Source organism: Rhinolophus sinicus, linkage group LG03 (genome assembly GCF_036562045.2).
Source record: "Rhinolophus sinicus isolate RSC01 linkage group LG03, ASM3656204v1, whole genome shotgun sequence".
NCBI classification, from domain to species: Eukaryota; Metazoa; Chordata; class Mammalia; order Chiroptera; family Rhinolophidae; genus Rhinolophus; species Rhinolophus sinicus.
Genome location: NC_133753.1, coordinates 72,388,989 through 72,415,684, shown reverse-complemented (window position 1 = coordinate 72,415,684; position 26,696 = coordinate 72,388,989). Strand labels below are relative to the sequence as shown.

The 26,696-nt window shown below is 39.6% G+C and overlaps 1 pseudogene and 3 gene segments (V, D, J or C); all 4 read right to left on the bottom strand.

Moving 5' to 3' along the window:
• Positions 1 to 1,537: 1,537 nt before the first annotated feature.
• On the bottom strand, positions 1,538 to 3,088 carry LOC141570369 (T cell receptor alpha variable 3-like). The segment is given in 2 exon segments: positions 1,538 to 1,927; positions 2,019 to 3,088. Coding segments are annotated over 2 exon segments (393 nt in total).
• Positions 3,089 to 6,319: 3,231 nt separating this feature from the next.
• On the bottom strand, positions 6,320 to 6,935 carry LOC141570368 (T cell receptor alpha variable 2-like). The segment is given in 2 exon segments: positions 6,320 to 6,662; positions 6,823 to 6,935. Coding segments are annotated over 2 exon segments (360 nt in total).
• Positions 6,936 to 22,003: 15,068 nt separating this feature from the next.
• On the bottom strand, positions 22,004 to 22,521 carry LOC141570764 (T cell receptor alpha variable 2-like). The segment is given in 2 exon segments: positions 22,004 to 22,299; positions 22,458 to 22,521. Coding segments are annotated over 2 exon segments (360 nt in total).
• Positions 22,522 to 24,056: 1,535 nt separating this feature from the next.
• LOC109435573 (small ribosomal subunit protein mS39) lies at positions 24,057 to 25,963 on the bottom strand (annotated as a pseudogene).
• Positions 25,964 to 26,696: the final 733 nt, after the last annotated feature.

The window sequence follows — 26,696 nt, the reverse complement described above, 5'->3', positions numbered from 1 at the left end:
GGTACAGAGAACAAACTGATAGTTGGAGATGGGGTGGGGCTCAGGGGGCTGAGTGAAAAAGGTGAAAGCATTAAGAGGTACACAATGGCAGTTACAAAATAGTCACAACAATGTAAAGTACAGCATAGGGAATATAGTCAACAACATTGTAATAACTATGTATGGTACCAAAGGGGTACCAGATTAATCAGGGGGAATCACTTCGTAAGTCACATAAATGTCTAATCGCTATGCTATATGCCTGAAACTGCTGTAATATTAAATGTCAACTGTAATTGAAAAATAAACATAAAAATGTATCTGGGTATATTTCGCAATTTATGATACTATAAATGTAGTATTTCAAATCTATGGGGCAAGAGTACATTTTGTTTTCCACCCCTATTGCATGCTTGGACCTTGGGGAGTATATTCAAATGTTAAGGTTCCGAAGTGGCAATCAGCACAGACGGTTCTCTGCAACTTGCACTTATCTGTGAAGAGCACATTCTTGAATACATGGCTTTCCTACTATTTGCTGTCCATTTGAAAAAAATAAACAAATGCAGGTACCTAAGTACAACTTAATTTGTTTGGGGGCATACTTTTTAAACCTAAATAGAGCTGTAACTTTGTGTAGAACCATCCCCTAGCCACCATTAACTGGCCAAATGTGCAAGCCTAGCGGAGCTAATCCTACCAGCTGACTCCCACAGCCACCACTTAGTCAAGGGATGGGCACCTGACTCAGGAATCAACCAGAACGCATTCCAGAATATTCCAAAAGGAAGACAGAAGTTGCTGAGGAAAAAGAGTGGGGGGAGAGAGAGAGAGAGAGAGAGAGAGAGAGAGAGAGAGAGAGAGAAGAGAGAGAGAGACCAAGTCCAGTCTCGGTCATAGGCGTACATAACATGCGAGTCTAGGACCTATAAGCAGCCTACATGTTTAAAGTACATGTTTAAATCCTCTCTTGATTCGAATTCTGCTCCCATTATTTGTTCTCTCTCTTTCTTTCTCTCTCTCTCCCTCCTTCTCTCTCTTTCATTCTCCCTCACCTTCCTTCACAGCTAAGTTACCTCCACACTAGCACTTACCAAACTGATTTGTTTGTTTCTATTTATTCTTACCACTGACAATTTTTTTGACAGTGACTGACTTGGAAATCAGGGCTACAAAACTGCTGAAATCAGTCTCAAGCATCAAGGAGCCTATAGTCCGGCAGAGAAGTGAAGTGGTGAGACCACGCACCCCAGAGGCAGACAGCGTGTATTTCAATTTGCTGTTTTACCAGTTTTGTGACTTGAGTGAGAAACTTAAATTCCCAGTGCCTTCGTTCCTTCACCAGAAAAGTGAAGCTCCTGGTAACAGTTGTGAGAATGAAATGGGTCATAAATGGGAGGGATCACACTTGGTACATGAGGATCAAGGATAACATTTTTCACCTCTTTATAACCAGTACCAAGCATGTAAGCATTCAAGAAATATTTCTCGAATGAACAAATCCTGTGGCTTTACATTGTAATTGAGTTACAATAAGTGACAGAAGCTGGGACCACACTACCCTCTTGTGGAGGGACACAAAGTCTTCAGGAAAATGGTTCTTACTGTACTCGGGGGTTTGTGTTCAGCTCTCCCTGCAGCCCCACCACTGTGTCTCTCCCAGCACAGAAGTACACAGCAGAGTCACTCCCAAGGGCAGACGGTTTCTTCAAGTGGAAAGACGTTTGGCTCCGATTAAATTCAGCCACAAACCCAAAGCTGTCTTTGACCAGGTTGTCCCCTGGGAAGTATTTCAGAAGGAACTGGAGACCTTGGTTGGGATACTGGACATACCAAAACATGTAAGGCGTCCCAGAAAACGAATAGGTGCATTTCACAGTCCATGGATCCCCTTCGGTGACAGTGACCTGATCATCCGGCTGACTCACCGACTCTGCTCTCAGTCCACCTGTAAAGTAATCCACACTGCATCAGTAGAAGAGCCGAAAAGAATGTCAGTGGATAATACAAGTGGAAAATGGGAAGGAAATATTACTCACTCAGTGTGAAGAGAATTGCAAGTGTGGAAATGCATGCAGAGGCCATGGCTTAAGCTCAGCTGGCTGGAGGCACCTTTTCAGCTCACCTCAGCTGGACATATGGCCCCACCCAGACACTGGCTCTCGATCAGGGCCCAGCAACCCTGTGTCAGCACAGCGTTTTTAGAAATGACCCTTCCTCAGGGACCCTGCTGCTTCCTGGCACCTGCGCCTTCTCTCTCTTGAGCAAGCTCTTGGTTCAGGCTCCTCAGACCTCTGTGGGGAGCAAGACTGTCCCACACCTTGTCCAGGAGGAATCCTCACACTGCAGCACCCCCTAGAGCCCACCCGCAGAACCCACTGGCTGACTGGCTGACTACTGTCAAGTAGACACAGGTCCTGTGCATCCAGGTCTTACCACAGGATCAGACTATGGACGTTTACACTGTGCACGAGGAATTGAGGGGGAATTGGATATTCTAGGAGACACAAGCGTTTGTGAATCAAAGTGGAAAAATGAATGCTCAGTGGATCAAGCTTTAAATGATTTATGCTCTTAAGATACTATAGAGGTAGAATTAGGGAAATAAAAAGATTTTAATAAAGTGGGAAAACAAATAGAAAGAACAGAAAGTGTAGATTTGAGTGAAGAGGAAAAGAAAAATAAACAAGAAAGATAAGGAAGTCAAAATATTAAAAAAAATGAAGCAAGAGAAGAGAAACGATAAGGAAGAATAAGAACCTTATTATTCTTTTTAGAAAGAATTCAGACATGACTTCTGTATAAACCTTTTGACCAAAAGATACCTCAGGTTTCCCCTATTGGGGATCCTCTCCTTAATGATCTCTAGTTAAAGATTCATATAAAAATAAGTTTGAACCTTCTCATGAAACACTTTTAGAAAAAGAAAAAAAGGCATGGTGTTATGTACACTTCCTGCCACTTGGTCCTAGGAAACAGTAGAGCATAAAGCAAAAAAGAAAAAAAAAAATACACCCCTACACAGGATTATAAAATATCAATTTTCCACATGGAGAGGCTACTTAAGACAAATCAAATAAAATGCATAAGGGCCAAAAACTGAAGGTTAACTAAGCTCAAGTTATGATGATGATAATAAACGACTCAATTTAAGGGGAGGACAAGCTAAAGTTTTGTACAAAAAATACCACAAGATCAGCACAGTCATTATTTAATTGATTTGATTTAAAGGAAACAGGTATCAGTATAAAGACATTGTTCATTCATTTCCCTTATTTTTCTTTAAATAATATCCAAATATACCAAATATTTTACAAAGGGACAGAAAATCTCTTTGCTTGGAATTAGAAAAAGAAGTGGAAATTAGCTCTTTCTGAAAGCTCTGCTAAAGATCCCTTACGTGAATCATTGAAACCTTTAACCTATGATAACTGTCTTAATTTGGAATGTGTGAATTACCTTTAAACAATAACCCTCATGTCCCAGAGAGGCCTGTGGTCAATGGGAACATGTAATAAATTTCTTCTCTCCAGCTAGAGCCTAAGATGAGTGTTAGTGTTGTTTCTTTGAGGGTCCTGGTCATCACCTCAGGCGGATGATTGGAAAAAAGTTTAATGAAAGGAATGTTTTCAGATGTATGAGCAGAATCCAGGGAAACTCCAGGAGTGGGTGAAGCACCCTGGAGTTAGCAACAGCCAGAAGGCTCCAGCAGTCCTGGGCCTGAAGAGACAGAGGAGGAAGAATTTACCCAGCCTGGGGACCTGTAACTCAGGGAGAAGACCCAGACAGGACCTGTGGATTTCCATACAGCAAAGGAAGGAACTTAAGGAGAAATATCCTGACCACGAGATGTGAGAGGACCAGGAAGACCCTCGATGCAGAGCATAGAAGTCAGCCTGCTGGGCACAGAGCAGGGTGGAGAATAGACCTGGAGACGACACAGAACTTGAAAACCCTGACACTGGGGTTCATAGCAGCCCGACCACTCAGGCAAACATGTATGTGTGTCCTAAATACATGTATGGGCACATCAATACTGCATTTTGATCAATGTGGAAAGATAAATAAAACAGATAAAACAATATAGACTTGGGTAGTGCCTTAATTAAATTTTCCAGGTAATGGTCCCGTCTCTACTTCTCTATTCACCATAGAAACAGTACAGACTATGCACAAATTATGCCTAGAAGTGCAAGTGGATCAAATATTGTCAGCCTCCAGCCATTTAATAATTAATCCCAAGAGCCATGAATGAACCAACTCTTTAGAAGGCTTATATCTTTACTTCGCCATTAGAAATATGCCTGATTGTTTAGTGGCTCCCCTCAAAGGGTGCTATGGAAGGAAGTGACCGTATTTATTAATCAAGTGTGCTCAGAGTTACAAGGAGGGAAGTTTTAAGCTATGCAAATTTATGCTGTGGTTAGAACTTATGGGCATCCACTTGCAATGGCAAGACTGATGAAGAACCCTTAACGCTCTCAGTCTTGAAAGGTAGAAAACCTTAGTCTTCACATTAGCTTCCAGTTAAGGAAATGCTCCTTAACTGCTACATAGGTAGGAAAGGATTCAGGGACCTTCACACAATATCCTGCACACCCCATGGATTTCTAAGGTATTGACTCAGCTTTCAAAATTGAACAAAATATCCTCAATAACTATTCTGCTTATGTGCTCTGATTCACGACATTAATGAGGAATTATGCATCAATTGACTTCTGTGAGTATAATGTTAAGTCATTTACATTCCTTGTCACACTTATTCTTCCTAATATTTCACATTTTAAATGTAAGGACACTAGAGTTTAAGAAATGTAGGTAATTTACTCAAGTCACCCTTAAAGAAATAGAACACAGGTTTTAACCCACACTTTTCTGAAATCAAAGGCATTCTTTACACTAAATTACACTCAGAATATCAACTTTCATCATTGCTTTTAGAAAACCTTTCAATATTGGAAAGTACCCCCATTGTTATAATAAAATTGTATAATATATACTTCAATGGGCCAAGCAGAACTTTACAGGTCATCTTGTCACTCGAGTATATAGGAAATGCTGACCCCACAAGTATGCGCCACTTAACTAAAACAGCCCCTAGATAATTCCTTCAAAACCCTGATAACACGCGATGATCATCCACCTTCTCCAGTGCCTCCTCCTCATTTCTATGCCCTTACAGATTTATGTGCACATACTCTGGGGAGAACTTCACGTTTTTCCTTATCAATTTACCAGTTTACTCCCCATCTGGACCACATTCTGACTGTTCTGCCCAAATCTCCGATTTCTATAGAAAGAACCTTCCAGTTCACACTAAATAGACGTGAACTGTTTCCCCAAACCATTGTAAGCTAGATGTAGGGATGTCTAGTTGGAGATCTGTCTTATGCAAGATGTGTGAGTTAATGGTCAACGTTTCCCAAATGCTGCAGGTGGGTCTCTGCCATCCTCCAGGGTTCCTGCCTCCAAAAGGTACCTCTCTTCATTCCTTATTTGACGACCATTGAGACATGCACATCACAACACAAGGGCACCAAAGGGGCCTCAGTCTGAGACTCCAGGTACTTCTCCCAGAGTGCCTACTGCCTTTCTCAAGAAACTATTTATAAACATCAGAACTCTGTAATGTTACTGATTTCCCAGAAGACAACAGGAATGACTCATGTAAACTAATAAGAAAGCCCTTTCTGAACATCAGACTCTGAATGTAAATTGTATTTCTTTCAGATGCAAGAGAGAAAAATCAACACAAAATAAAGTGTTGGAGCAAGGGGGAAAATCAGTGCTTTTTCTGTGAAACTTTAACATAGAATAAAATCCAACTAAAAAAACGATTTTTTTCATATAAATTATGGAATTCTCAACAAAATGGGGAAAATCCATTATTTAACCTTCTGCTCTCCTAACTCCGAATAAAAGGGGCCATAAATCAATGGCCCTCTTATCTCAGTGGACTGAAGAGATTTTTTAGTTTCTCAGGGTCTAACACTTTCCCTCACCCACATTCAGATTCTCGTTTCCATGTAGTTTAGTACAAGCTCAAGCTACATCTCAGGTATGTTGTTACGTTCTAGGAATCATATTTGTAGAGATATATAACCCAATAGGAACTGTTCAAAGTACACACTAGAGACAGGAGTCTATACACACATATAGACTCCAAGGACTTGAGAGTGAGGGAAATTTTATCTCCTGTGGATTTTCTTCTCCTTGTCAGAGAAGAACTGAGAGCTTCAAGATATAGAGTCTGGACTCAAAATTTTTCTGATACTAGAGACAAGTGGAAAAGCTTGGGGAACACTAAATTAGGAGGGAGAAACTGTTGCTATTCCTCTCTAGGTCGCCTCCTCAAACGCTGTGATCTCCCTGTTTCTGTTCAGCTCCTCATGGGTTCTGTTCCTCTGTGTCCCCAAGAGCACAGTAGTAAGTGGCAGCATCTGCCACCTGCACCTGGAGGATGAGCAGTGAAGAGGAGAATCGCTCATATGTCATGTGGTAGCGCCCCTGCTGAGACAGCCTCGAGCCCTTTACAAGGAGTCTTGGTGCAAGTCCTGGGAAGTGAAGGTACCAGAAGAAGTCATAAGCAGTGGATATGGAGTGATTGCAGGAGATTTCCGCCACAGCTCCCTCTGAAGATACCACGGAGGAAGGCTGAAATACTTGGTCCTTGTTCTCTGCAACTGCAGGAAACAAACAAAGAAGGTCTGAATTTCATGCTGTTGTTTCCTTGCTGATAACCTTTTAGGTACAGTGATTATTAATTAAAAAGGCTTTTTTTAAATTAGTCCAAACTGAAGATAATGGCATATGCTTTTCTAATACCAGAAAGAGCCTACTTACCCTTCCAGAGGGAGCTGAGGAGAAGCCCCAACCACACCGCTTCCAGAGTGCTCTGCAAAGCCATAGCCACACCTCAGCTGGTCTCAGGCCTCAGCAGTAAGTGTGATGCTCACCAGGAAGCTCACTTAAGGCCCGTTTTGCTTCTTTTTTTTTCCTTTTGTCAATGACATCATCAGCCAGAATCTGCAGACTATAGAAGAGTGACTGCAGCTGTGAGGCTGCTTAATAGTGGCTTCGACTGTCCTTTGTTCTGAGAAGGTTTTTACAGGAAGGAATGTAGCCTTTCAGAGGTCACTGCACTTGTGCATATTTAATCACTGGAGAAGTTTCCATCTCTACTGTCGTCAGAAGAAGTCATGCAATTGATGGGAGACTGCTACATTATTCATATTAAAGTGATATATTCACACAAAAAAGTATACTGAATTTATTATGTATGATGATAATGAAATGCTAACATATGAGAAATAATGATCGTGAAATTTAGTAACTGCACTAGAAGAGAGATGGTTCGGTTTTATTAAGGCATAAAAATTACAGTGTAAACATATGCATCAAAATTTGACTCCTTGTATCCAACGTTGTCTCTGGAATAAGTAGAAAAAAAAATCTCAGTTATACTTTTCTGTAGACACAAGACGCTGGGTCAAGGAAGACACAAAAGCTGCATTTGGAGATGATCTATTTTGGATGGTACCTATTCTCCTTTTGTAGCCTTACACTGTCCCCTCTTTCTTAATGCAGGGCTCAATAGTTGTCCCACTTTCTTTGATTGCTTTGTACAGGTTTTCATGGGATTTTATCTGAAAAAGAACTAAACAGGTTTGTGGCAATTCTAGGTTTATACATTAAGGAGCTTGTATGTGCACCACCTAGTGGACCACATGGGAACTGAAGCAAAATTATTTCCCCAAGCCTCCTCTGAGACAGTCTTCCCAGCTTCCCACAGCTTGAAGAGGTTTGATGCTTTTTGCTTTTGTTCAAATTCCTCATTCTTATTCAGTTCACATAGGGATGTGAAGGCGATCCAGAGGAAAAAACTGCCTTCTTGGAAAGCCTTCTGGTTACTGAAAGATGTTCTTCACTCAGGGGAATTGGTTATTTGAACACATACTACCATGGAGCTAAATATTTCTCTTTCTCACTTTAAGATGATTGCTTGATTCATTTCCTCATCTTTTCCTTTATTTAATAGTCTTCCAGGTCAGGAGAAATTAGCTTTTTCCCTCTTTTCTCTTTTTTTCCTGGGATAGTCTTTAATTATGATAAGATGATTGTTTAAATCCCACAGAAGCTTTTATTTAGATGTGTGACCCCAAAGCCTTTCAAATAAAATACCAACTTACAACATGGCAGTAAAATTAGGATGGAAAACATCAAAACAAATGGGTACAGATTCTTTTAGTGGAAGGACTAATATAGTAACTGTGATTATTTTGAGCTCGGAAATTTCTGACAACTGAAACATAAAAGGAATCACAAATGGAAAGTGTGCAAGCCTCTTCTTTCTGAAGCCAAGTGGTATATAGCTATAGGTAACTTAAAATTCATTTTAGATTACTGGTTATGTACATCTGGTTCAAAGTTTCCCACGACTGCAAAATATTTTATCATGTGCTTCCTCCACATTTACTTTCAGTCCCCTAGTGGTGGACTCATAACGCTGCCACACAGCAATGACCATATTCTTCTATTTCCCCTTATTAACTATTTTAGAATTTCTTTGGGGTATGTATCTACCAATGATCATCCATTCATAGTATATATAAATACTTTATTTTTAATTAAACATTCAAAGTAGTGACAGTCACATACACTTCTACCATTAGTGTATGAGCATTCCATTCCCTCCAAATCCTCAACATTTGGTATTAGAAAAAATATGAAACTGTGTAAATTTTAGTAATATGCTGAGTGTTCAGTCATGTTTTAATTTGTATTACTCTGACAATAAGTAAAATAGAGCCACTTATGTTTTCTTTTCCAACATTACCTATTTAAATATTTTGCCCACCTAAGAAAAAGGCCCTAAACCTTTACCTACGGGTTACCTGGAAGTTGTGAAAGATAAGAGCGAAGGCTAAGGCAGAATTGTAGACTTCATGGCTAAATATTGAAGGGGTGTTGAAATGTGCACATAAAACTCATTGCACAAAGGGTAGGAGACCTACTGGTTCCAGACATTTAAGAAAATTTCTGTCCGATCACTTGATGATCACAGAGCTCATCAAGCAGAAAGTCCAGTAGCCACATGACAAAACTGTAGGCTTCCAAAAGCTAACACAATAAAAAACAGAAAACCTCAAAATGACAGGAGATGTGCTTGCCAGTTGTCATATTATATTATTTAAACCATTGAGTTTTTGAAAAAACAACAACAAATAATAATAATAATATTACATGAAACGAAACAAGAAGCAATGGTCCATACAGAAGAAAAGAGAGTCAAGAAAAAAAAACTGACAAGATTGAAGAACCTACAAATTACACTTACTAGAAAAAGACTTTAAATCAAGTATTTTAAATATGTTCAAAGAACTAAAGAAAACCATGTATAAAGAAATAAAGGCTAGTGTAAGAATTTTCCCACACCAAATAGAGAATATCAATAAGAAGATGAAATTATTTGAAAAGAGCCAAAAACTTAACACATTTTAATGGATTGAAACCATAAAAACAATTTTCTCCTACCATGATGGAATGATACCAGTAATCAATTAAAGAAGGAATTTTGACACATTCACAAATTTGTGGAAATTAAACAACATAGTCCTGTCCTAAATTAAACAATGAATCAAAGAAGAATCACAAGGGAAAATAGAGAATAATTTAAGATGAATGAAAACAAAAACACAGTAAGATCCTACAAAACAACTTATGGAATGCAGATAATGCAGTGTATGGAAAAACTTTATAGCTGTAAACACCTATCTAATAAAAAGAGAAAAATCTCAAATCAATCATCTGACTTTCCACCATAAGAAACTAGGAAAGGAGAGCAAACTAAACTCAAAACCAGGTTATGGAAGGAAATAAAGATGAGAGCACAAGAAATAAATGAATTAGAGACTGTAAAGAAATACACAATAAAAAGCGAAATGAAAAGTCAGTTCTTCTAAAAGTTCAACAAAAATGACCAACTATTAGCTACTGGCCAAGAAAAAAAGAGAGAACACTAAAATTATTAAATCAGGAATGGGAGCATTACTACCAAACTTACAGAAATAGAAAGGATTATAAAGGGAATACTATGAACAATTATATGCCAGCAAATTGGATAACCTAAATCAAATGGACAAATTCCTAGAAAGACACAAACTACCATAACCCACTCAAGAAGAAATAGAAAATATGAATAGACTTATAACAAATAAAAAGATCAAATCAGTAATAAAAATAATCTCAGAAGTAAAAGCTCTGGGCTTCAATGGCGAATTGTACTGAAGGCTTAAAGAATGACCTCCCCCACACTTCTGGGCAAAACGACAGAGTAAGTAAATGCTGTGCTCACCTCTTTCCATTACCATGTAAAAACCACAACTACGTTATTAAAAAATCACCCTGAAAAACCACCTGAACACTAGGTGAACAGAACTCTTATACCTCAAAATTTAAAGAAGCATCCATGTCAAGACTGGTAGGAGGACTGGTCCCACACTTAGGTGTGGCAGTTAAGAATCTAGAGGAATATCTTGGATGCTGAGGTCGCCCATAAGGATTCAGCGAGTCCCAACCCCACACTAGGCTCCTAGTCAGGACCACGAGAGCTGGGAAGAGATGTCCACACAACATCAAGATGTGAAAATCACCAAACATTCTGTCCCTGGAAGATGGAGGGCTGCTTAACGGACTCTCCTAAATGCCTTCCTCTTAAAAGTCCCATGCGGAGAGTTGACCAGTGACAGACTCACTTGCTCTAACCTCCAGCAATCAGCTGTAGCTCAAAGAGCACCAGGGACACACACATAGGATGGACACTGTCTAGCTTTAAGGCGAGGGCTGGAGGGGCAGCTCTATCCAACATTTTGCTCTTTGACGGACCCTCACCACACAGAACTGGCAGGCAGGCGCCATTGTTCCTTTGCTAAGATTTTCAAGCCCAGAGAGCAAATGAAGGTGGGCACCATCTGTGCCAGTGAGCTGCACCATTCACAACTAGAGTGAAAACGAGTTGACTTGAAGCTGTGACTTGGACTGGAGCTGATGGGTCCTGGGAAAACACTGTCCCCAATATTCCCTAATAAAAAAAAGTGGGGAAAAAAAGAAAGAAAAACATAGAACTATAGAAAAGAATCAGTGAAAAATACAATAACTGAAATGAAGAATACACTATAAGAAATCCACAGCAGATTAGATGAAGCAGAGGATTGAATCAGCAATTTGGAAGATGAGGTAGCAGAAAACATCCAATTGGAACAGAAAAATGGAAAAAGAATTTTTTAAAATAAGGATAGTTTAAGGGGACTCTGGGACAACAGCAAGTATACTAAAATTTGCAGCAGTGGGGTACCAGAAGGAGAAGAGAGAGACAAAGGAATTGAAAACACATTTTAAGATATAATGACTAAAAACTTACCTAAACTGGCAAAGGAAATAGACATTCAAAGCCAGGAAGGACAGAGAGCCAAAACAAGGTGAATCCAAAATAGCTCACACCAAGACACATAATAATTAAAAAGCCAAAGTTTACAGACAAAGAGAGTTGTAAAAGCAGCAAGAGAAAAGCAGTTAGTTACATACAAAGGAGCTCTCACAAGACTGTCAGCTAATTTCTAAACAGAAACTTTGCAGACCACAAGGGATTGGCATGAACTATTCAAAGTGATAAATCGCAGTGGTCTCCAACCACCATTACTCTACCCAGCAAGGATATCATTTAGAATTAAAGAACAGATACAGAGTTTCCCAGACAAGAAAAAGCTAAATGAGTGCATCAACACCAAACCAGTATTACAAGAAATGTCACAGGGACTTCTTGGAGAAGGACAAAGAGAAGTAGTAGTAGGAGAATGGGAATGAGAAGGAGGAGAAAGAGGATGAGAACAAGAAGAATGAGAAGGAGAAGAAGAAAAAGAAGAAGAAGAAGAAGAAGAAAGAGGAGGAGAAGGAGGAGGAGGAGGAGGAGGAGGAGGAGGAGGAGGAGGAGGAGAAGAAGAAGAAGAAGAAGAAGAAGAAGAAGAAGAAGAAGAAGAAGAAGAAGGGGAATAAAAATATGAATAATACTATAGTAATAACTACATACCTACAAATACTTTCTATAAATATAAACGGATTATATGCCCCAATCAAAAGACATAGATACGGTGGCTGAATGGATAAGAAAACAAAACCCATATCTAAGCTACCAAGAAAAGACTGACTTCAGATCAAAAGACACGCACAACTGGAAGTAAAGGGATGGAAAAAGATAGTTCATGCAAAAGGATATTGTAAAAAAAACACGGGGTAGCAGTACTTATACCAGACAAAATAGACTTTAAAACAAGGGTAGATCAGAAGACAAAGTGGGGCGTTGCATAATGATAAAGGGATCAATCCAATAACCCTTGTAAACATTTCAATACCCAATGAAGGAGCACCTAAATATATAAAGCTAATATTGACAGACATAAAGGGACAGAATGACAGTAATAAAAGGGGACATTAACACTCCATTGAAATCAATGGATACATCATCGAGAAAGAGAAATCAACAAGGAAACAGAGGCCTTAAGACACATTAAACCAGACATATTTAATTTATATTTTTAGAACATTTTACCCCAAAGTAGTAGAATACATATTCTTTTCAAGTGCACATGAAACATTGCCCAGAATAGACGGGGCATCATAGACCACAAAACAAGGCTCAATAAATATAAAAAGTCTGAAATGAGAACAAGTATCTTCTCCTTTTACAATGGTATGAAACAAGAAGTCAATCACAATAAGGAAAGTGAAAAACACACTAACATATGGAGGCTAAATAACATGCTACTAACCAAAGATCAGGTTAACAATGAGATCAAGGGAGAAATTAAGTGATACCTTGAGACAAGTGATAATGAAAACGCTCAGATCCCAAACCTGTGAGAAACAGCCAAAGCTGTTCTAAGAGGGAAATTCACAGCAATAAAGGCCTACCTCAACAAACAACAGAACCTGAAATATGCAACCTAAACTTACACCGAAAGGAACTGGAAAAAGAAAAACAATCAAAACCTAAGTGTGTAAAAGGAATAAAATAATAAACATCATAGTGAAATTAAACAAAATGGACACTAAAAATACAATACAAAGAAATTAATGCAACCAACAGCTGGTTCTTTGAAAAGATAAAATTGATAGGGCTGGCCTGGTGGCTCAGGTAGTTGGAGCACCGTGGTCCTAACGCCGATGTCTCAGGTTCGATTTCCAGATGGGCCAGCGAGCTGCGCACTCTACAGCTAAGATTGTGATTAACAGATCTCCCTGGAGTTAGGCTGCCATGAGCCACCGGAAGTAGGCGTTGGCTGTTGTGTGCATCCATGAGCAGCCGATGGCCAGCATGAGCGGCTGATGGCCAGCTTGAGTGGCCGGCAGCCAGCATGATTGGCTGGTGCGAGAAAGAGCTACTGTGAGCTGCTGTGAGAGGCCAGCCAACTACTGGCGACCATCTGCCTCAGCCAGGGTTGGGGGTCGGGGAGCACAAGGCTCATAATACCACCAGTATGGGCCAGAAAGCTGTGTCCTACACAACTAGACTGAGAAACAACAGCTTGAACCGGAGTGGGGTGGGGGGAACAAAGGTGAGAAAAATAAAATAAAATTGATAAATCTTTAACCAGATTATCAAGAAACAAAGAGAGAGAACTCAAATAAATGAAATCAGAAATGAAAGAGAAGTGACAAGTGGCACCAAGGATTACAAGAATATACTATGACCAATCATATGCCAACAAATTGGACAACCTGGAAGAAATAAATAAATTCTACAAATATACAATCTTGCAAAGACTAAATCAAAAAGAAACAGAAAGTCTAAACAGACTGATAACTAGTAATGAAATCAAATCAATAATCAAAAATTCCCAAGAAACAAAAGTCCTGAAACAGATGACTTCTCAGTTGAATTTTACCAAACACTCCAAGAATTTAAACCTAGGCTCCTCTCACTATTCCAAAAAATGGAAGAAGAGGGAAGGCTCTCAAACTCATTTTATGAGGCCAGCATTATCTAATTCCAAAACCAGACAAAGATATTATGAAAATAATTATAGGCCAATATCCCTGATGCACATAGATGCAAAAATCCTCAACAAAATATTAGCAAACAGAATTCACCAATAAATGAAAAGGGTCAAACAGCATGCTCAAATCAGATTTATTCCTGAGAAGCAAAGCTGTTTCAATATACTTAATGCGATACACCACATAAACAAAATGAAGTTTAAAGAATCACATGATCATGTCAATGCATGATCATATAGATGCAGAAAAAGAATTTGACAATATCCAGCATTGTTTATGATGAAAACTCTCAGCAAAGTAGGAACGGAGAGAACATATCTGAAAATAATAAAGGCCATATATGACAAACCCACAGCTAACATCACACTAACAGGGAAAAGATAAAAGTGTTTTTCTTAAGATTAGGAACAAGAAAAAAATGTCCCCTTTTACCACTTTTATTTGACTTAGTATTGGAAGTCCTAGCTACAATGACCAGACAAGAAAAAGAATAAAAGGCATCCAAATCAGAAACGAAGAAGTAAACATGTCATTATTTGCAGGTGACATGATGCTGTATATGGAGAATTTTAAACAGTCTACCAACAAACTATTAGAACTGATCAATGTATTCAATAAAGTAGCAGGATACAAAATTAATATTCAGAAATGGGTTGTATTTCTATACACCAATAGTGAACTATCAGAAAGTGAAATTAAGAAACCAATCCCATTTACAATTGTATTTAAAAAAAAAAAAGAACAGCTAGGAATAAATTTAACCAAGGAGATAAAAAACCTGTACCTGGAAAATTATAAGGCACTGAAGAAAGAAATTGAAGAAGATATAAATATATGGAAGCATACACAGTGTTTATGGGTAGGAAGAATAAACATTGTTAAAATGTCCATACTACCCAAAGCAGTCTACAGACTCAATGCAATCTCTATCAAAATACCAATGGCATTTTCAGAGAATTGGAACAATAATCCTAAAATGTATGTGGAAACTAAAAGACCCTGAAGAGCCACAGCAATCTTGAGAGAGAACAAAGTTGGTGGTATCACGTTACCTGACATCAAACTGTACTACGAGGCTATAGTGCTCAAAACAGCATGATAGTGGCACAAAAAGAGGCACATAGAGCAATGGAGCAGAATAGAGAGAAAGAAATCCAAGCCTATATGGTCAATTAATCTATGATAAAGGAGACAAATATATAAAGTGGGGTAAGGGCAGTCACTTCAATAATTGGTGTTTGGAAAAATGAACAGTTGCATATAAAAACGTGACAGTAGACCACTTTCATACACCATGTACAAGATAAACTCAAAATGAATTAAAGACTTAAATGTAGGATCTGAAACCATTGGACTCAGTTAAAAACATAGGCAGTAAACTCTTTGATTTTGCTCTTAAAAATATTTCTTTGAATATATTTCCACAGACAAGAAAACAAAAAAATAAATAAATAAACAAGTGGGACTACATGTAACTTAAAAGATTTTGCATAGCAAAGGAAACCATCAACAAAAACAAAAACAACCTATGGGAGAACATATATGCCAATGATACATTTTATAAGGGGTTAATATCCAAAATATATTAAAAAAAACTCATGCAACTTAACACCAAAAAACCCAACAATTCAATTTTTAAAATGGGTAGAGGACCTGAATAAACATTTCTCCCAAGAGGACATACAGAGGGCCAATGATATATGAAAAGACGCTCAGCATCTGTAATTATCAGAAATATGCAAATTAAAATCGCAATGAAATATCACCTCATATCTGTCAGAATGGCTATCAACAATAAATCAAAAAATGACACACAATGGGATTTATAGATGATGTAATACAGAATTGTACACCTGAAATCTATGTAATTTTGCTAACAATTGTCACCCCAATAAATTTTTTGAAAAAATGAAAAGTGTTGGTGAGGATGTGGAGAAAGGGAGCCCTCATGCACTGATTGTGGGACTGCAAATTGTTACAGCCAGTACGGAAAACAGTATAGCGTTTTCTCAAAACATTAAAAACACTATTACCTTATGACCCAGCAATTCCACTTCTGGGTATATATCCCAAGAAATCCAAAACACTGATTCGAAAAGATATATGCACTCGTATGTTCATTGCAGTGTTGTTTAAAATAGCCAAGATTTTTTTGACAGTCACAAATTTGGAATCATGGCTACAAAATTGCTGAAATCAGTCTCAAGCTTCAAGGAGCCTGTAGTCCAACAAAGAAGTGGGGCGGTGAAAACCAACCCCAGAGGCAGACAGCTTGTATTTCAATTTGCTGTTTTACGAGTTTTGTGACTTGAGTGAGATACTTAAATTCCCAGTGCCTTCGTTCCTTCATCAGTAAAGTGAAGCTCCTGGTAATAGTTGTGAGAATGTGATGGGTCATAAATGTGTGGGATCACACCTGGTACATGAGGATCAAGGATAACTTTTTTCACCTCTTTATGACCAGTACCAAGCATGTAAGGATTCAATAAATATTTCTTGAATGAACAAGTCCTGTGACTTTACATTGTAATTGAGTTATAAGTAACAGAACTTGGGACCACACCTCCCTCTTGTGGAGGGACACAAAGTCTTCAGGAAAATGGTTCTTACTGTACTTGGGGGTTTGTGTTCAGCTCTCCCTGCAGCCCCACCACTGTGTCTCTCCCAGCACAGAAGTACACAGCAGAGTCACTCCCAAGGGCAGATCGTTTCTTCAAGTGGAAAGACATTTGGCTCGTATTAAATTCAGCCACAAACCCAAAGCTGCCTTTGACCAGGCTGTCCCCTGGGAAATATTTCAGGAGAAACTGGAGTCCTTGGTTGGGATACTGGACATACCAAAACAGAAAACGGAACCCAGAAGTCAAATAAGTGCATTTCACAGTCAGTGGATCCCCTTCGGTGACAGTGACCTGATCATCCGGCTGACTCACCGACTCTGCTCTCAGTCCACCTGTAAAGTAATCCACACTGCATCAGTAGAACAGCTGAGAAGGTCAGTGGAAAGTACTAGTGGAAAAGGAGAAGGGAATATACTCACTCAGTGAGAAGAGAATCCAAAGTGTGGAGATGCATGCAGAGGCCATGGCTTAAGCTCAGCTGGCTGGAGGCACCTTTTCAGCTCACCTCAGCTGGACATATGGCCCCACCCAGACACTGGCTCTCGATCAGGGCCCAGCAACCCTGTGTCAGCACAGCGTTTTTAGAAATGACCCTTCCTCAGGCACCTGCTGCTTCCTGGCACCTGCGCCTTCTCTCTCTTGAGCAAGCTCTTGGTTCAGGCTCCTCAGACCTCTGTGGGGAGCAAGACTGTCCCACACCTTGTCCAGGAGGAATCCTCACACTGCAGCACCCCCTAGAGTCCACCCGCAGAATCCACTGGCTGACTGGCTGACTACTGTCAAGTAGACACAGGTCCTGTGCATCCAGGTCTTACCACAGGATCAGACTATGGACGTTTACACTGTGCACGAGGAATTGAGGGGGAATTGGATATTCTAGAAGACACACGCGTTTGTGAATCAAAGTGGAAAAATGAATGCTCAGTGAATCAAGCTTTAAATGATTTATGCTCTTAAGATACTATAGAGGTAGAATTAGGGAAATAAAAAGATTTTAATAAAGTGGGAAAATAAACAGAAAGAAGAACGGAAAGTGTAGATTTGAGTGAAGAGGAAAAGAAAAATAAAAAAGAAAGACAAGGAAGTCAAAATATTAAAAAGAATAAAGCAAGAGAAGAGAAACGATAAGGAAGAATAAGAACCTTATTATTCTTTTTAGAAAGAATTCAGACATGACTTCTGTATAAACCTTTTGACCAAAAGATGCCTCAGGTTTCCCCTATTGGGGATCCTCTCCTTAATGATCTCTAGTTAAAGATTCATATAAAAATAAGTTTGAACCTTCCCTTGAAACACTTTTACAAAAAGAAAAAAAAGGCATGGTGTTATGTACACTTCCTGCCACATTGGTCCTAGGAAACAGTAGATCATAAAGCAAAAAACAAACAAACAAAAAACCCTCTATTCTGGAGTTATGAAATACAGATTTTCCACATGGAGAGGCTACTTAAGACAGATCAAATAAAATGCATAAGGTGCAAAAATTGAAAGTTAACTAAGCTCAAGTTATGATGATGATAATAAATGACTCAGTTAAATGGGAGAACAGGCTAAAGTTTTGTACAAAAAATACCACAAGATCAGCACAGTCATTATTTAATAGATTCGATTTAAAGGAAACAGGTATCAGTATAAAGACAATGTTCATTCATTTCCCTTATTTTTCTTTAAATAGTATCCCAATATACCAAATATTTTACAAAGGGGTAGAAAATCTCTTTGCTTGCAATTAGAAAAAGAAGTGGAAATTAGCTCTTTCTGAAAGCTCTGCTAAAGATCCCTTACGTGAATCATTGAAACTTTCAACCTATGATAACTGTCTTAATTTGGAATGTGTGAATTACCTTTAAACAATAACCTTCAAGTCCCAAAGAGGCCTGTGGTCAATGGGAACATGTAATAAATTTCTTCTCTTCACCTAGAGCCTAAGATGAGTGTTACTGTTCTATCTTTGAGGGTCCTGGCAATCACCTCAGGGGGACGATTGGAAAAAAGTTTAATGAAAGGAATGTTTTCAGATGTGTGAGCAGAATCCAGGGAAACTCCAGGAGTGGGTGAAGCACCCTGGAGCTAGCAACAGCCAGAAGGCTTCAGCAGTCCTGGGCCTGAAGAGACAGAGGAGGAAGAATTTACCCATCCTGGGACCTGTAACTCAGGGAGAAGACCCAGACAGGACCTGTGGATTTCCATACAGCAAAGGAAGGAATTAAGGAGAAATATCCTGACCACGCTCTCCTGCCGATGCCTCCAAACAACGAGAAGCGAGAGGACCAGGAAGCCCACTCAATGCAGAGCATAGAAGTCAGCCTGCTGGGCACAGAGCAGGCTGGAGAATAGACCTGGAGATGAAACAGAACATGAAAACCCTGACACTGGGGTTCATAGCAGCCTGACCACTCAGGCAAACATGTATGTGTGTCCTAAATACATGTATGGGCACATCAATACTGCATTTGATCAATGTGGAAAGATAAATAAAACAATATAGACTTTAGTAGTGCCTTAACTTAATTTTCCAGATAATTGTCCAGTCTCTACTTCTATTCACCACAGAAACAGTAGAGACTACATACAAATTATGCCTAGAAGTGTAAGTGGATCAAATATTGTCAGCCTCCAGCCATTTAATAATTAATCCCAAGAGCCTTAAATGAACCAACTCTTTAGGAAGCTTATAGCTTTACTTCTCCATTAGAAATATGCCTGATTGTTTAGTGGCTCCCCTCAAAGGGTGCTATGGAAGGAAGTGACCGTATTTATTAATCAAGTGTGCTAAGTGTTACAAGGAGGGAAGTTTTAAGCTATGCAAATTTATGCTGTGGTTAGAACTTATGGGCATCCACTTGCAATGGCAAGACTGATGAAGAACCCTTAACGCTCTCAGTCTTGAAAGGTAGAAAACCTTAGTCTTCACATTAGCTTCCAGTTAAGGAAATGCTCCTTAACAACTACATAGGTAGGAAAGGATTCAGGGAACTTCACACAATATCCTGCACACCCCATGAAATTATAAGGTATTGATTGAGTTTTCAAAATTGAACAACATACCCTTAATAACTATTCTGCTTATGTGTTTTTTGTTTGTTTTTATTTTTTTTAGGGGAACAGGACTTTATTGGGGAACAGTGTGCACTTTCAGGACTTTTTCTCCAAGTCAAGTTGTTGTCCTTTCAATCTTAGTTGTGGAGGGTGCCGTTCAGTTTCAAGTTGTTATCCTTTCAGTCTTAGTTGTGGAGGGCACAGCTCAGCTCCAGGTCCAGTTGCCATTGCCGTTGCTAGTTGCAGGGGGCACAGCCCACCATCCCTTGCGGGAGTCGAACCGGCAACCTTGTGGTTGAGAGGACACGCTCCAACCAACTGAGCCATCTGGGAGCGCTGGCGGCAGCTCAGCTCAAGGTGCCATGTTCAATTTTAGTTGCAGGGGGCACTGCCCACCATCCCTTGCAGGAGTCGAGGAATTGAACTGGCAACCTTGTGGTTGAGAGCCCACTGGCCCATGTGGGAATCGAACCGGCAGCCTTTGGAGTTAGGAGCATGGAGCTCTAACCACCTGAGCCACCGGGTCCGGCCCCCTCTGCTTATGTGTTTTGATTCATGACATTAATGAGGAATTATTCATCAATTGACTACTGTGAGTATAATGTTAAGCCATTTGCATTCCTTGTCATACTTATTCTTCCTAATATTCCAGATTTTAAATGTAAGAACATTAGAGTTTAAGAAATTTAAATTATTTATTCGTCACCCCTAAAGAAATAGATACAGGTTTTAACCCCTACTTTTCTGACATCAAAGGTATTCTTTCCTCTAAATTACACTGAGAATATCAATCAAAGGTGTCCTTTCCTCTAAATTACACTGAGAATATCAATTTTCATCACTGCTTTTAGAAAACCTTTCAATATCGGAAAGTTCCCCCATTGTTATAATAAAATTATATAATATAGACTTCAATGGGCCAAGCAGAACTTTACAGGTCATCTTGTCACTCGAGTATATAGGAAATGTTGACCCCACAAGTATGTGCCACTTAACTAAAACAGCCCCTAGATAATTCCTTCAAAACCCTGATAACACGCGATGATCATCCACCTTCTCTAGCGCCTCCCGCTCATTTCTATGCCCTTACAGATTTATGTGCACATACTCTGATGAAAATGTCACGTTTTTCCGTATCAGTTTATCAGTTTACTCCCCATCTGGACCGCATTCTGACCTTTCTGCCTAACTCTCCAATTTCTATAGAAAGAACCTTCAAGTTCACAGTAAATACACATGAACTGTTTCCCCAAACCATTGTAAGCTAGGTGTAGTGATGTCTAGTTGGAGATCTGTCTTATGCAAGACGTGTGAGTTAATGGGCAACGTTTCCCAAATGCTGCAGGTGGGTCTCTGCCACCCTCCAGGGTTCCTGCCTCCAAAAGGTACCTCTCTTCATTCCTTCTTATTTGATTACCATTGAGACATGCACATCAGAACACAAGGGCACCAAAGGGGCCTCAGTCTGAGACTCCAGGTATTTCTCCCAGAGTGCCTACTGCCTTTCTCAAGAAACTATTTATAAACATCAGAACTCTGTAAATGTTACTGATTTCCCAGAAGACAACAGGAATGGCTCATGTAAAATAATAAGAAAGCCCTTTCTGAACATTAGACTCTGAAATGTAGATTTTATTCATTTTAGATGCAGGGGAGAAACTATCAACACAAAATAAAGTTGTTGGAGCAAGGAGGAAAATCAGTGCTTTTTCTGTGAAACTTTAACAAAGAATAAAATCCAACTAAAAAAACAGATTTTTTTATATATAAATTGTGCGATTCTCAACAAAATGGGGAAAATTCATGATTTGACCTTCTCCTCTCCTAACTCCAAATAAAAGGGATCATAATTCAATTGCTCTCTTAACTCAGTGGACTCAAGAGATTTTTTTAGTTTCTCAGGGTCTAATACTTTCCCTCACCCACATCCAGTTTCTCATTGTTTCCATGTAGTTTAGTACGAGCTCAAGCTACATCTCAGGTGTGTTGTTACGTTCTAGGAATTATATTTCTAGAGAAACATAAGCCAGTGGGAACTGTTCAAAGTGCACACTAGAGACGGGAATCTTTACAGACATATAGACTCCAAGGACTTGAGAGTGACGGAAATTTTATCTCCTGTGGATTTTCCTCTCCTTATCACCAATGAACTGAGAGCTTCATGATATAGAGAGTCTGGACTCAAAATTTTTCTGATAGTGGTACCAAGTGGAAAAGCTGGGGAACTCTAAATTAGCGGGGGAAAGCAGTTACTACTCCTCTCTAGTCTGCCTCCTGCAAAGGCTGTGATCTCCCTGTTTCTGTTCAGCTCCTCATGGGTTCTGTGCCTCTGTGTCCCGCAGAGCACAGTAGTAAGTGGCAGCATCTGCCACCTGCACCTGGAGGATGAGCAGTGAAGAGGAGAATCGCTCATATGTCATGTGGTAGCGGCCCTGCTGAGATGGCCTTGAGCCCTTTACAAGGAGTCTTGGTGCAAGTCCAGGGAAGTGAAGGTACCAGAAGACGTTATAAGCAGTGGATATGGAGTGATTGCAGGAGATTTCCACCACAGCTCCCTCTGAAGATACCACGGAGGAAGGCTGAAATACTTGGTCCTTGTTCTCTGCAACTGCAGGAAACAAACAAAGGTCTGAATTTCATGCTGCTATTTTCTTGCTGGTGACCTTTTAGGTACAGTGATTATTAATTAATCTGGCTTTTTTTAAATTAGCCCAAACTTTAAGATAATGGCATATGCTTTTCTAATACCAGAAAGAGCCTACTTACCCTTCCAGAGGGAGCTGAGGAGAAGCCCCAACCACACCGCTTCCAGAGTGCTCTGCAAAGCCATAGCCACACCTCAGCTGGCCTCAGGCCTCAGCTGTAAGTGTGATGCTCACCAGGAAGCTCACTTAAGGCCCGTTTTGCTTCTTTTTTTTTCCTTTTGTCAATGACATCATCAGCCAGAATCTGCAGACTATAGAAGAGTGACTGCAGCTGTGAGGCTGCTTAACAGTGGCTTTGACTGTCCTTTGTTCTGAGAAGGAATGTAGCCTTTCAGAGGTCACTGCTCTGGTGCAAATTTAATCACTGGAGGAGCTTGTTGCCTCTCTAATGTTGTCAGAAGTCATGTGATTGTTGGAGACTGCATCATTATTCATATTAAAGTGAAATATTCACACACAAAAAGTGCTGAATTTATCACATGTAATCATAATGTGAAAAATAATAATCATGAAATTTTAGTAACTGCACTAGAGGAGAGACGGTTTGTTTTTTAAGGCACAAAAATTACTATGGAAACATATTCATTAAAATTTGACCCCTAGCATCCAAGGTTCTCTCTGGAACAAGTAGAAAAAGTAAATCTCAGTTATACTTTTCTGTAACCAAAGAAATTGGATCAAGGAAGACCCAAAACCTGTATTTGGAGATGATCTCTTTGTATGGTACCTATCCTCATTTTGCAGCCTGACACTATCCACTCTTTCTTAATGCAGGGCTTAATAGTTGTCCCACTTTCTTTGATTGCTTTGTACAGGTTTTCATGGGATTTTATTTGAAAAAGAACAACTAAACAGGTTTGTGGCAATTCTAAATTTATACATTAAGGAGCTTGTATGTGCACCACCTAGTGGACCACATGGGAACTGACGCAAAATTATTTCCCCAGCCTCCTCTGAGACAGTCTTCACAGCTTCCCACAGCTTGAAGAGGTTTGATGCTCTTTGATTTTGTTCAAATTACTCTTTCTTATTCAGTTTCCATAGGGATGTGAAGGCGATCCAGAGGAAATAACTGCCTTCTTGGAAAGCCTTCTGGTTACGGAAAGATGTTCTTCATTCAGGTGAGTGGTTATTTGAACACATACTTCCATTGAGTTACTTATTTCTTTTTCTCATACTAAGATGGTTGCTTGATTCATTTCCTTATCTTTTCTTTTTTAAAATAGTCTCCCAGGTTAGGAGAAATTAGTTTTTCCCTCATCTTTTCTTTTTTTTACTGGGATATTTTTTAATTAAGGTGATTGTTTAAGTCTAACAGAGATCTTTTATTTATATTTATGACCCCAAAAGCTTCCAAATAAAATAGTGGTGTGCAGAACTTATGCTGAAATCAAGACCTATATATCTCAAAATGTGTATCCAAAGAAATGAAAGTGTTAGTGCTGCTTTGTTTAAATGGTAAACCTTGAATGTTTGGTTTAGTTAAGTATCGATTTAGGAATTTAACCTAAATAAGTCAGTGTTGTATCAACTGTATTTCAAAATTCACCAAATGTATATTCTTGTTTCATCCATATGATGGTTAACTATTAACATCTCAGTTCTCAAGTGGAATTAGAGTCACTCTGTGAGGCCACAGCTGCTCCTGATTGGCCCATTTTTATCTGCCTTCACTGATGTCACTGCTGCTGTCACTATTGCTGTCACAGGTCAATGCAGTTAGGTTTCCCAGGGCTTCCTTTTGTTCCTGGCTGATTGCAAAGTCAGCTATTACTCTCTGGGTGAGGCTGTCACAAATAGGTAAGCGGAAGGCATTCGCCAGCTTCAATATCTCAGTGACCTGGGCAGGACTGTTGGATGCTTTTGCATTGTCCAAAAACTCATTCAGCAACTCATTTCTAGGGATCTTATTATGCTTCCTGAAAAGCCCCCCCATTTTCCAGGCTCCCTGGTTCCTCCCAGTCCTGAAGAACAGGACAGCTATATAGTTCAGAGGGTTGGCTGACCAAAGAGGAGCAGTCTGTCTGGCATCTTGACTTTCAAAAGTAGGTTTGATACCTACAGCATAGTCAGCAAACACCACCCGAAACTCCAGTGGGTGCTGATACCTTGCCATGAGCATCAGAATCTCTTCTTTCAGGTCACTGAGAAAAGTGTGACCATATTCTTTACTGTCTTTCCAAATTTGAGGAATTATTTCTAGCCTGTTGGGTACATCCCATGCTTGGAGAAGATCCATCAATGTTTGGGAGTAGGGAAAGAAGACTGAAGATATCAGGTCCTTATACTACTTCAAGGTGAGATCAATTTATTCCATTAAACAAAGCAAACTGAAGACCTTGGAATAATAGAATTACGCTGATTATTGGGTTCAATGAATTTCCAGGTGTCTCCAGTGTTTAAAAGGCCATGTACTTGGTAAGCAAGTTCTAGGTTTCTCATGGCTGACTGAAAAAAATGTATCATTATCCAGGTCCTTTGGGGAAAATTTCTTTCCCATTAATTAGTTCATGATATTATAGATCATGAGAGATGATCCTTTTGAAGGGCTTTCGTGTTGATAAAACAGCTGAATAATATAGTGGTATGTTGCAAATGAGGGTTCTATTCTGATGGCTTTCTTTTCATGTAAGTTCTGTCAGGCTGGCAGTTTTCCAAATGCATAAAATCTGTGGAGACATTTCAGAATGGTATTAAAAGTATGTAGATTTGGTTTCACTTTCTGTGCAACCATTTGTTTCAGCAGCTCCAATATATCATTCCATTGGTTCTCAAATTTGTCATTCATCATTGCTTTACTTCAATCAGTGAATTGAAGATGTATACATTAACACGGAGTTTAATGACTCGGTATACAAGTTTAATGCTTGCACAGGAGCTCGATGCTTCACCATTCCGAATCATTGTATAGTATGAATGTGTGTTTTTCTCTGGCTTTACAGAAAAGATTCTCTCAGTATTGTTTTTTGCTCTCCAAGTAACTCCAAACTGATGACCAGCCTTCTTAGATTTCTCATTATTTTCTTGTGTGGCCTCTTCCAACTCTTCTGATTTTTCACTTTGTTGAAAATAATAATCAGCTGAGGGATCTTGGTCACCATAGTAACACAATAAATCCAAGAGACCATTAGTTGTTTCCAAAGATACAGTGGTTCCTGCTTGCAAGAAATGATCAAACATACCCACTGAAGCTTTGACTTTTTTGAGTTGGATTTTTTCCTTCAAGGCAACTTCACTTATGTCTTCAATCTGAGGTTCAAAGTATGTAGGCATTGAACACGATATATGAAGTTCAGCTGTTTCCTTCTGAAAATATTTGGGATGTAAATTAATAATACACTTTGCTGCATTCACCCCAGACTTCTTTGCCCATAAAAATGAACGTGATTCCATAGAAGATATTTGTATGCAATAAGGATCATCTTGAAATGCATAAGGGGCAGCTGTGGTATCCCCGTTTACTGTGTATGCAAATGCCTGAAGAATGGCCACTTTATCCCAAGTTTTCTTTTTTGGAATGACCAGTTCTTCAAGCCCTGTTACAACAGTTGTCATACAGGGTGTCATGCGGGGTCTCTGGTCCCACTCCCCGCATAAGAACGCAGGACATGGTGAGGCCAAAAAGAAACACCCAAGGAGCCATAGATAGGGGAGTCATACCACTATATTCTCACCATCGGCTGGGTTGGAGACACAGGAAGCAGGAGCCACACTGTTCACCACACTGTCCGCAACCCGCACTCTGCCATGCTAACTGCATTCCGTGCTTGCCAGCTCAGCCACCATCTTCTTGCTAGCCCCCATTTTCTGCTAGCGTAGCCACGGCAGTTATATTAGTGGTCAATGGCTCACTGGTTACAGCTGACGGCCAACTAGCCACAGCTGATGACCATGCAAACACAGTTGATGGCCATTTACTACCTGAGCGAGCACCTTTCCACGTGAGGCTGAGAGCCTGGAAACTGCACTCCTGGTTCTGTCCCCACACATGCCTTCCACCTTCAGGATTACCAAGGGAGGGTGAAGGTGGGCAGGAAAATTTCTGCTATTAGCTTAGACGGAACAAGACGAAAGGAATCATAAAATAGGTTAAAAGCTCATGGCTTGCAAGACTTCCTTCCAGAAGTTAAGGGGCTCAGTACATTTCACTTGACTCAAAGAAATTTTCTAAAACAATCATTTTCACGTCTTATGTCTTTGTTTTCAAAGTAAGAAAGTTAGTGAGAGTCATGAAATGTCTTATTTCATCCCTAGAGAGGAAGTCTACCTCTTGCTCTTTATCTCTCAGCAGTACCTGTAT